At 44.5% G+C, this 12,443-nt stretch overlaps 1 protein-coding gene across 1 annotated transcript in view; it reads right to left on the bottom strand.

The window, feature by feature from the left end:
- The window catches only part of MCUB (mitochondrial calcium uniporter dominant negative subunit beta), a 76,716-nt gene extending 64,966 nt beyond the window's left edge, over positions 1-11,750 (bottom strand). Inside the window, exon 1 of the mRNA XM_081116082.1 lies at positions 11,531-11,750. Coding sequence (XP_080972208.1) covers positions 11,531-11,611 — 81 coding nt within the window. The 5' untranslated portion in view covers positions 11,612-11,750. The remainder of the gene's footprint in view (positions 1-11,530) is intronic.
- Between the last annotated feature and the right edge of the window lie 693 nt (positions 11,751-12,443).

Raw genomic sequence — 12,443 nt, 5'->3', positions numbered from 1 at the left:
GTTATTCCAGATGCATGTACAGTAACCATGACTTCATGACTGGTCCTTACCGAATGTACTCACTTCTCATCCCACTCTACATACACTGGATCGCCAGATCCGGATGCATCTTCTAGGACAGAATCTATTACTACTGCCAAAATCTCGGTACAGAGCCTACAGACTAGGGGTTGGCAAACTACGGCCCTTGAGCCAAGTCTGGCCTACTGACATTTTTGTTAATCAAGTCTCTTGGAACACAGACACATCCATTCATTTCTGTATTGTCTACAACTGCTTTAGCACTACAATGGCAGAGGTGAGTAGCTGTGATATAGACGATAGCCCGCAAAGCCTAACATGTTTACTATCTGGACCTTAGTAGTTGTGATCAAGACCATACTTTGCAAAGCCTAACATGTCTACTACCTGGACCTTTACGGGAAACATTTACCTGCACCTAGTCTAGACCAACATCATCTCTCATAAAGACAATGGCAGCTAACTTCTTACACCTTGTTCATTTATCGCCGCTATAAGCAGCTGTACTGGCAGAATAAGAAACACGAAGAGATAATATGCCTCCAAATATAAAAGATATAAAAGTTCTTCAGGAGTTACAATGTACAAAGAAAGAGAATATTCATGTGGGAGGCAGGCTTGCTGGTAAGATAGAAACACAAAAAGCCATGAAACAGGCAAGTGTACAAGCATCAAATGAGGAGTAAAATGAGTGAACTACAGACAGACAAAGGAAGGAAATTTAGTTTCTACCTAGTAATCAGAAAGAGTTTATTTATGGAAGCAATAAATTCAAAGCTAGACTTTAACTGGGAATAGAACTGGTAGGTGACAGGTGGAGATAGCATGAGGTAAACTGTTATGCTCTATAAAGCACATTATTACACCTATGTATTAGTTGTTGTTCTATTTCAGGCATGTGGTTTCTGTACTATTGCTTTCTGAGAACCTCCAATAGCATCAATTTCATAATGTCTCTGCTCTTCTGCTTTAATTTCTCCATTAGAGACTTCTATTTGGGCTGGAACTCCACTTGACAAAATAAGGCACAAGCTAAGCTGCTGGAAGAGATGGTTTCCTTTTCTAATAGGTAGGAAGTTGAGGGAAAGTAAGAAGACAACTAGGGGAGTAATGGGCAGTGGTAGATCGTCCAGGGCTAACCCCCTGAACCTGTCCCCAAGACCCCCTTTTCTCTGACAGCAGCCCCGCCTTGGCTCACTTCTTTCCCACAACGTTTCTAAAGAGACAGAGCAGCCCTGCTTAGTCTCTCTTCTGTTGCTTCTTCTGTCCTAGGCTCTCCCTTGTTTCACTGTCCCTACTTTTAATAAATGTATTCTCAAAATTAAAAAAAAAGGTAAGGACCCAGCTCGGCTCTATGGAACATGCCCACCCTTTTCCCACTCCCTCCCCAGGTGCATTTTCCTTGCCTTTCTTTTTCCTAAGCTCCAAGGGCCCTTCTTTTGCCTCTGCAACCTGTTTCCTAAGCCCATTTCTTCTACGGCTGACTTCTTCAACCTCAAGTAGTAAGTAGCAAAGGCGCAGGAAGCAGCTGGAACCTCCATTAGCATCCTGCTTATCCATTCTGTCCCAAAAGTCCTGAAATATTGCCACAATGGCCATGGTCCCTGCATGAACCTTCTAGATTTATAAGAAGTCTGTATTCACACTCAAAGACCTCAGATTTTAGGCTGTATAAGTAGAACAAATGAATGACAACCTCTGTGCAGGGTTACTTATCCAGTATTTGAACATTCAACAGTATTCGACAAGTTTTGCTGTACAGCCTCCTTAAGGGCCTCTCTTAACCCATCCCAAGTGCTGGAGGATCAATGGGTGACCATGTCACCAATGGCCACTCTATGCTCCAAAGCACAGCACGCTCCGCTCCGCTTCTAGATGGGAACAAAGGCATTATTACAGGAAAAGACCCACTCAAGGTCTTTTTGTTTCCTAATCAAAGTTTATTTTCCTTTTCAGGGGTTTATTTTCCAAAAAATTCTGTATTTTGCCCAGAAGCTGTATCTTTCAAATAGGCATTTTTATAATTGATTTCTAAATTAATGTTCTAAATTATTCAAGTTTTAATGATTAAGCTTTGAGTACTAACACAGATAATTGTTTGCAGTAACAGCACTTCATAAATCTAAAAGCAATATGATCTAATACACTGAGAAACACATTTAGAGAAGCCCTTGTCTGTGGAGACAAGTGCTGCCTGTCCATGTAATCATCCGAAATCAACACCACACTTTAAAACAGGCAAGAAAAGACTTATCCAACAGGCTGTCCTTACAGAACTTGTTTCATTAAATTATGTTAATCATGTCTTTCAAAAATCCTGATGTGGAAATAAAGCAATTAACCAAAATGTCATTTAAGACTACTGCTTTCTTTCAATAGAAAATACAATACATACGATGATTATTTTGGTTAGCTTTTAAACATCTCCAGTTATTCAAGGCTCATCTCATAAAAAGTCGGTAAAAATGCTTCAGGTGATCCCCTGGCTAGATTAAGTGAAGAGGAACTTGAGAAGGTAAGACCCGAAGAGAACACACCGTTAAGGAAGCCTATATAATATTTGGTTCTTCATCACTCATTCATTCATTCCTCTGCCCAACAAGCCTTTATTATGCACCTACTGCGGCAGGGCAGGCCCTGAGAGAGGGGGAGAAACAGTTCTGACCAGAGTGCTGCGAGAATCCAGGGGGGAAAATCATAGGGGCACAACTAATTGCAGTGCATGGCAGAATGAGGTAAGTGCCGTGGGAGTGGGAAAGGACCCGGAATTAATTCTGCTGGCAGAGTCCCACAGAGACCTCCTCAAAATTGGGGTGCGGTGGAGTGAGGGTGAGTGGGTATGAGAGCTCACTCAGCCTTGGAGCAAGAATATATTCAAGAAGGTGATGGAAGGGAAACAGTGCTACCTGGGAACACCGTAAACACCAAGAGGAAGGGGTGAGAATGCATGACCAGCCACAGGCAGGGGTATCAGTCCCGCATGACTGACTGTGGGCTGCATAAGGCATGGAACAGAAAGTATGACCGCAGGGATGGGGCCAGAACATGACTTCGGAATCAACCGTAGCTTGTTTTAAAGCTTGTTTACCTTGGTTGCACTAATAACAAACCCATAACAGGGTATTTACAAGGTCAAAAGAAACCGAACTTTCTCCTGAACAGTAAAAATTGCTTTATTATACATTATCTGAAACATTCCCAAAGCAGAGTTGCAGAAATGAGTTATCAGATTATAAAATATTACAACAAATATCCTCTACCAAGGGCTTAGTCAGCCAATGCTATGTTGATCTGTTTGTGAAACATTTTCTAAAGCTAATTTTTTCCAGGTTTATGGTCACATGACTGTCAGTCTCTCTAATAAAAATGCATGTTATAGTTTAGCTGCATCACTAGCAGGAAGAGCTGTTATTTATTGACACCTTTTAAATATCCTACTCAGCCTATGAGGGAAATGCTACACCAAAACCCAACAAAATGTTTAGCAAAAAAGGCAGCCAAACATACACACGAACACATACACACACAAGTCAGAAAAACAATAGGGGGTTTGTCGAAAAGAACGATGCCTTCTTCCTTCCTCCAGTCAGGTTCAGGGCATTTATTATTTACTGTTATGTCTAAGAGGTTGAAAATAAGCTAATTCATCTTTAGGTCCCAGGACTGTGATTTGAGCAATGCATTCATTATAAAAATACTCCTACTACAACCAAATAGTTGAGAGTTCCCAGTAGAGGTGAATATAATAGGATTACCACCTGTGTTCACAGAAGTTGTGAAAACCAAACCATCCACTCAATTTTAATATCTTAAGACCCTCAGGTAGAATTCACACGGTGACCCTTGTCAACCTTGCAGACTATCCTCCCTAAAATTTGACACACTATAGCTTTGTACACCTGTTGGTTTCTTGATATGAGGTTTAGTGTTATATGTCACTTTTTGTTTCTGCTCACACAGGCTACAGCTATTTCAAGTCTAGTACCATCTTTTGCCTTTCTTTTCACTGTCCCTATCATTCCCTATTTCTTGCCCTCAAACCTATTCAGAGAAATTCTCTTCAGTGGACTTTGTTTATAGTGCAGATTTCATACATCATTTCTTACCAATACTGTAGATTCTAGACAGAAATCTAAGTATCCCCAAAAGAGCTGCCAAACAAAAACTTAGACTCCAATGCTTTCTATCACATTTATAATGAACTCGTAACTAAGGGAAAATAATTTAAAACCAAATAACACTAAAAAAAAAAATAAAAAAAATAAAAAACACCATTTGTGAGTTAATAAAACAGGGAACTCTAAGAATAAAAAGATTTACAGGTCTTGGTAGTTGTCCTAAACTATATTTTAACTCAGGTGGGAATAGTAAAGGTAGCAAAGTAGCAGGAACATTTATGGCAGGTGACTGTAGTAAGAAGAAAAAAAGGAGGGTGAGAGGATAGTGAACAACTTCAGTACCACCACATTTCTTTGAGAGACAGCGTCAAAATTAAATTCTTACAGCAATTCAATTCCATGCAATCAACACTGAACACTTTCTGTGGGCGAAACACCAAAGACACTGCTTGAACAAGAGAGAGACTGGTTTGCCACACACAGACACGAAACTACTTAGAATACATTTGTTCAAACACCAAAGATTTGATTTTTTAAATTTCTTACAATCTTATTTATGTATCATTTTTTTCCCATTAAAACATGACAACAGAAAAATGGATGATGATACAGATGGAGGAAAAAATGAAGGCAGAGTAGATGAAACCAGGAGTGTGGCAAATACATAAAATCCGTATCATAAGGCCTTTCATATTTTTTAGAAGGTGGGTCTGAAATCTGACCCCTAATCTTTCTGGCAGCAAGCACAGAGAGAGAACACCACTGGCTATACACTTCACTGTCTGTACAATAAACCCTGCACCTGCTCAGAGGAACTCAACAATTCTAATACTAGACAGCAATTTGTCCCCTTTAAAAGGGGTCCTTTTAAAGGGCACCTTTTAATGGACTATCATCTTTCATAGGGCTGTTGCTTAGAAGGAATGCCAATGTGGAAATTTCAGTGAAAACATTTGGTGGGAGTCCCATAATACACAGTCTAAATACACAGCTCAGAAAACAGAGAGCTGGTATGTTTTAAAACCTAGGAAAATTAACACTGGTAAATTAAACAGGATCAAAACAGAAGCTACTTCTAGAATATGTGTGAGTAATGCTGTCTTATTACCCATTGGCTTACAGCCTATAGGTTAGCTCAAGATGTCTATTATATAGCGGTTTTAGGGTTTTAATGCTAGATACTCTTGAATAAGCAACATTTCACAGATGAAGACACTGATAATGGCATAACGGAGTATGAGAGAGGGACTAAATCTATTCTGACATGTTCATGCCATCAAATAAATTTCAATTTCTTTTGAAAGGGAAAAGTTATTACAACCACTAGGTAAAATTGCCACTCTACTGACTGCCAAATATCATAAAAGAGGCTTTTCAACCATTAAGACAACCATTCTGACACTGACATTATATTTAATGGTGTACTTATATCCCCTGGTAAAATAACAAAACAGCCATTTTAGACATGGAAAGTGCTTTTGGGACCAGTTAGACAAGCCTCTTTGTTTTCTTTTTTTTTTAATCATTTTTTATTGTTCAGTTACAGCTGAGAGACAATATTATGTTTTAGGTGTACACCCTAGTGATTAGACATTATATAACACACTAAGTGATCATCCCAATAAATCTAATGCCCATCTGACACTATACACAATTAGAATATTATTTACTATACTCCTTATGCTGTACTTTACATCCCCATGACTATTCTGTTACTACCAATCTGTATTCCTTAATTCCTTCACCTTTTTCACCTAACCCCCTCCCATCTGGCAACCATCAAAATATTCTCTGTATCTATGAGTTTGTTTCTGAAGTCTGTTCATTTACTTTATGTTTAGATTCAATTATTGATAAATATGTATTTATTGCCATTTATTGTTCATAGTTTTGATCTTTTTTCTTCTTCTTAAAGAGGACTCTTTAACATTTCATGTAATGCTGGCTTGATGATGATGAACCCCTTTAACTTTTTCTTGTCTGGGAAGCTCTTTATATGTCCTTCAATTCTAAATGATAGCTTTGCTGGGTAGAGTAATCTTGGTTGTAGATTCTCGATTTTCATCGCTTTTAATATTTCTTGCCAATCCCTTTTGGCCTGCAAAGTTTCTGTTGAGAAATCAGTTGACAGTCGTATTGGTGCTCCCTTACAGGTAACTAATTGCTTTTCTCTTGCTGCTTTTAACAGTCTGTCTTTAACCTTTGCATTTTAAGTTATGTTGTGTCTTGGTGTGGGCCTCTTTGGGTTCATCTTGTTGGGGGCTCTCTGTGCTTCCTGGACTTATATGTCTATTCCCTGCACCAGAAAGGGAAGTTTTCTGTCATTATTTTTTTAAATAGGTTTTCAATTTCTTGCTCTCTCTCTTCTCCTTCTGACACCCCCATGATGCAAATGCTGGTACACCAGAAGTTATCCCATAGGCTCCTTACACTGTCCTCATTTTTTTTCCCTGTTCTTATTGGGTGTTTTTTGCTTCTTTACATTCCAAATTGCTGTTCTGATTCTTGGTTTCATCTACTCTACTGTTGATTCCCTGTAAATTATTCTTTTTTTCAGTTAGTGTATCCTTCATTTCTGACTGTTTCTTTTTATGGTTTCCATGTCCTTTTTTTATGCTGTTGAAGTTCAGTTCTAAGTTCATCTACTCTTCCCCTAAGGTCATTGAGCCTCCTTATAACCCTTGTTTTGGACTCTAGTAGATTGCTTGTCTCCATTTTGTTTAGTTCTTTTTCTGGAGTTTTGTTCTGTTCTTTAAGAAATGTTTTTTGTCTCCTTATTTTGGCAGCCTCCCTGTGTTTGTTTCTACGTATTAGGTAGCAGTGCTACATCTCCTGGGCTTAGTACAGTGATCTAATGTGTAGTAGGTGTCCTGTAGGGTCCAGGGGCACATCCTCCTTGTTCACCAGAGCTGGGCACTCCAGGTGCACCACCTCCCGGTGTGGGCTGTGTGCACCTTCCTGTTGTAGTTCACCCTTAATTGCTGTTGGCACGTCAATTGGAGGGACGTACCCACAGGTAAATCAGCTGCAAGAACTGGCTGGGAACACTGTGGAGGATCAGCTGTGCACGGGCCCACTCTACAGAGCAGAATTTACTTCAGTGGGGCTCTACTGCCCACTGAGTCTGCCCCTTGAGTGTGTTGCTTGCAAAGGTGGTTGGGTAGTGTGTCAATGTGGGCTGAAGCTGTTATTGGGATATGCAGGCTCTGGGGCCTTCCAGGAGGTGTAGGCCAAGGTCAGCCGCTGCCTGTGTTCTGCCTGGAGTCACCCAGCATGAGCTACAAAGCGACCTGTAGATGTTCGCTACTTGTGCAGGGCTTGGAGGTACCCAGGAAAGGCCAAGCTGTGAACCAAAGCTGGCTGCATTAGTACCAGGCCTGGGGCCACTTAGCAAGAGGTACAGGGCACATCGAGGCCAGATTCTGCTTGTTTGAGAAATTTTAGTAAAGTCTGAAGCATGAGCCAAGACAGGCCATTCCTATGGATAAGCCACTGAAAACAGCTTGGATAGGCCCCCAAATTGGTGGAGTAGGGTCTCAAGGAATGACCAGGGCAGGGGAAATGGTGATAAATAGGTTGATGTAGACTCAGATATGGTACCAACCTGCTGGTTCTGTTGGGGAAGGGCTCAGAAAAGGAATAATGGCCTCTGCCAGCACTTCTGTCTGGGAGAAAGCTGCCCCTTCAGCCCTCACCCTGATGCCAGACACTTCAGTTCCTCCCTGTGAGTCCCTGTAAGTCCATGTGTGGGCCCTTTAAGAGGAACTGAATAGGACTCCAGCAGATCTCTGTCTCACTCAGCCACAATTCCAGCTGGTTTTTACATCCAGAAGTTATGGGGACTTCTCTTCCCGGCACTGGAACCCTGGGCTGGGGGACTGTTGTAAGACTGGGACTCCTCACTCCTCAGTAGGGAACCTCTGAGGCTGAGATATCCCTCCCAATTTTTATCTACCTCATGGGGGTGTGGGACCAGCTGGTTCCGTATCTCCACCCCTCCTACCAGTCTTTTTATATCCTTAGTTTTAAGACTTCTGTTCAGCTAGATTTCAGGTGGTTGTGAATGATGGTTGTTCTGTAGTTTAGTTGCATTTTTTTATCAAGTCCCTTTGTTTTCAAAGCAGACTCAAATAGACTGAATGACTTGGCTAAGTTCACAGAGCTAAGTCGTAGCCAGGCCAGTTCAGCACTCTGATGTCCCAATTAGTCTAGTACAAGCTAACTAAGCTGCTCATTTCTATTCTATGATGTAAACACATTTAGCTTATGTAGCTATTAGATCAACTAATGTTGGCCTCAGGTTTTCTACCTTAGTATCACAGGTACCTCATTCAACAAATACTTATCTGCCAAGATACAAAATAATTTTCTAGCTTACAGTCTGCCTCAAAACGGCACTAATACTGTTAAGATGCAGTAAGTAGTAAAACTTAAAACAAAAAATTCAGTACTAATACCTAAGTGCTAGGAGGCTGGTAATGTTTAATATTTAATAGACAAACCTGTCTAGAATTACTTTGAGACCACAGCATCATACAACCAATCACTCTCCTGAAAAGAGGGACTACAACGTGCCAATTACAAACACCAGACAGAATGGTAGGAAAGTGTCAAACAAGAATGACATGCGCATAAAATTCAAAAGATGAAAACAATCTCTTTTTTTTTAATCCTCACTTGAGGATATTTTTTTCCATTGCTTTTCAAAGAGAGTGGAAGGGGGGGAGAGAGAGAGAGGGAAAGAGAAACATCGGTGTGAGAGAGACATCACAGGCTGATGCTCTAACCACTGAGCCAAACCAGCTAGGACTGAAAACAATTTCTAAATTAACATGTGGTGGTGGAATTAAAACAGGTACATGCTTTGTTTTAAGAAGTTAAAAAAGGCACACTCAGTACTTAGACTTCTCTGCAAAGTGCACTTGAGTTTTTTAAGTTTTAAACACAGCTTTTGTAGAGACTCGTATACTATACTGGAGGCTTGAAATCATATCAGGGAATTTCTCAAACCAAGGAGCAAAAAACTGAAAATAAAAAAGTTGCAATTAGGCCAGTGCTTTCTGTTTAGGAGCTAATTCATCAGGTGCAATAATCACTCAGAGCTGAGCCCTGGAGTATGAAAAGACCAGCAGGAGCCACAGATTGCCCTGACAACCGTTGGAGCCAGAGTGCCGACAGCAGAGATGCTACCACGAAAACGGTACCATGGATACCAGGCCAGCCCTGGCCAAAGGTAATACAACGTGTTCCTGTTCCCTTATGCTTCAGGTGCAATGTGTTCTTTCAAACGCAGTTCTGCTACATTAACATACCAATTTCAACAAACTTTTTGTTTTTCCACAAAACACTGGCAGACCTACTATATGAAGGATACATTTTTCAAAGTTACTAAATTCCTATAGCACACTCATAATTTCAGAAAAGGCCAAATATAATTGGGAATACTCACTTGACATGCTATTAATTACAAATCATTGCAAGCTGTCAGGTTGCAAATATCACTGGTCTTTTCCCCCTCCTGCTGTTTTCACAGGCTCTAGAGATTCTGAATGTTTGTGGCAAAAATGTATAGAAATAATACTTGTCTTTAGCCACACGACTTTACATATCATATGGGGCAACCACAAAACAGTGCGGCTTTAAAATGAAAAATGTCCCTATAGCCAGTTAATCTGATTTGCAGGAAATGTTTTAGTAGTCCTAGCTAAAACTCCTAAGCAGTCAGGATATTTCTGTCAGTTTCTTTATGGTACAATTTCAAAGAGGCATATAAAGAAGCAAATTCACAGGCCTGTCTTTAGTCTTTTGGGGTTCTTTTATGAGACAGATAAAATGATGTCAATATTTTCACTTCTAAAGTTCAGCAAATTGACAATAGCTTGGACCATCAAGACTTAAAAATCTGCAAATTAGAAACAGACAAATGTAAGGCTTCTTAAAATGATCACCTAGGGTCCAAGTACTAACCACTGTTCCCTCAGATTAGGCCTAATAAGCCCCACTGTATGATTTTCTACTTGTAAAAGAGCATCTACATTCCTGCTGGGACATGCAGTGGCACTACTGAAGTATAGCATCAGGTGGGAAATCTGGAAAAAAAAAAAGGGCTCAGAGTTGGCCATTTGAGAAAGGGCAGCCAGTCTTGGGCTCAAATTCTACGCAAAATGTCAGGGTTAATAAAAAACTGAATCAATCATTTTATGTTTAAATGGTGTATGATGGCTGGTGTTCCTTGTATTGTGTTTACTGCTTGGTATATCATTGTAAAGTGCCGCATTTATAAAAGCACAATTTACAAAGTGCAAAAAGCCTCTCCAACTACTCTATTAAATCTACCATTTTACATTTTAAGGAGTTAGGCCCTGTTCCTAGGAATCAGTAACATAATACCCTTCCTCATTCTCTCAAACACTCAGGGAAGGCCTTTTTAAAATGATGTTAAGATCCTCCTGTAGTTCATAAGCGTGACGGCTGGGTGTTCACGCTCTTGCGTGAGATGCCTCCCTCAGCCCATTACACGGGGGAAAAATACATTTAAATATCGCCTGCCTCAATCCTAACTCTGAGGCCCTGAGAGAGGAGGAGGGGAAAAAATAAACAGGAAGTGAAAGTGACAAGATGATGGCATTGCCTACTTTGTGCTTTTCTTTCTAACTGCACAGCTAAAAGACATAAAATATTTTTCTCTTTAACAACCGGAAACTAACGTGGGGGGCGAACTAAACCTCAGAAACGACGCCCTTGCGAACCACACACCTCAAAAGCTCTTTGGAAAAGGCGGTCTGCCCGCGGCCGCCCCCGCCCCGCGCCCGCGCCCGCGCCCGCGCGGCCCCAGGGCGCACCCCGCCTCCCTCCGCCGAGCGCGGTCCGCGCAGACCTCGGCGCCGCCGCGCCCGGCCAACTGTTACTCGGCGCGCACGCGGCCGCTGCACCCGCTCTGCCCCCGCGCCACCCGCGGGTTGTGCCCGATCTCTCTCTCCAACGACAGTCAGCCCGCGGGGCTCCCTCGTCCCGTTAGCCCCTCGGGCACCGGCCACCGAGCCCGGGCACAGCGGCTCCGCCAACTTTCTCGGGACCACGGCCGGGACGCGGAGAAACCGCCTCCCGGGGCGTTGTGCTGTTCTCCGACCGCAGCCCGGGGTCCCCGCGCCCCAGCCAGGCCGGGGTGACGGCCCGCGCGCCCCCCGCCCTTCCTTCCATCGGCCCCGGGCGCGCCCCCGGCCCTCGGTCTGCGGCCCGGCGACCCCTGTCGGGTCCTCCCGCGCGCGGAAACCAAGTGAACTTCCCGGCCGCTCGGCCTCCATGCCACAGACTTGGCCCCCACAAACTTTTCCAGCTGCGCCCCCCCCCCCCCGGCGCCCTCGCCCTCGCCGCGGAGCCCGCCGTCTTACCTGGGGCCCCGTTCGGCCCGGGGTGCGGGGCGTCGGCGCCCACCGCGGGCGCCAGGACCGGGAGCCCCTCAGGAGCATCATCGCGCCGGCGCGGGGCTCCCTGCAGGTCCGCGGGCCTCGTCAGCGTGGGCGCCCCGCCTCGACCCGCGTCCCCGCCGCCCGCCCCGCGCAGGCTGGGCGGGCTGGAGGAGGGTGTGCCCCTCTTCCACTTCTCGTCTGTGCGCACATCCCGGCGCGAGACTGTTTTCTTTCCTCCGACAAAAAAAAAAAAAAAAAAGTGGGGAGAGCGCGCGCGCGAGCGAAGCGCCCCACGTACCGCAGGTTTCGAGGGCGGCGCGCTGCCGGGCGCCCCCCCCGTCCCGCGGAAGCCCCCCTGGGGGAGCGGCAGCGCCCACCGCACCTGGCGAGCTCCTGGTGTGGGAGCCGCCGCTCCTTCCCGCACCGCGTGCGCTAAGAGCGGGCTGCTCCGCCCCGGGCGCGGGGGCAGCGGACAGGGGCGTCGGGGTCTCTCTGGAGGTTGGGCCCCGAGACAGAGGGGTGGCCGAGGCTCCAGCTCTCAGACGGCTCGGCGGCCGTGGAGGCTGTGCGGGGGCCGCTGCTGGTGAGCGCGGGGTCCCCGGCCCGTCAGCCCCAGGCCCGCCCCGGCCGCTCCCCAGATGGTGGCCCACCCGGAGCCCTGTGGGACAGTCCCACAGCCGAACTGGCTTCTCCTGAGAAGCACGCCTTTAACGGAAGGCGCCCAGGGACTGGAGCTTAGTCTTCCCAACAACTGGGAAATCTAATGCTTTGTCATTTAAGAGCAACCCGGTGACCGTATCTTCTAAAGATGCCCGTAAGTGTGCCCTGTGCCCCTGCAGTTCTGCTCCGGGGGACACGCCGGAAATGCAGCCCGTGCTCCCCAGATCGCCTGGGC

The sequence above is a fragment of the Miniopterus schreibersii genome (genome assembly GCF_964146895.1).
Source record: "Miniopterus schreibersii genome assembly, chromosome: 1".
Lineage (NCBI taxonomy): Eukaryota > Metazoa > Chordata > Mammalia > Chiroptera > Miniopteridae > Miniopterus > Miniopterus schreibersii.
The sequence above is the reverse complement of the archived record's forward strand: the minus strand, read 5'-3'. Positions and strand labels throughout refer to the sequence as shown.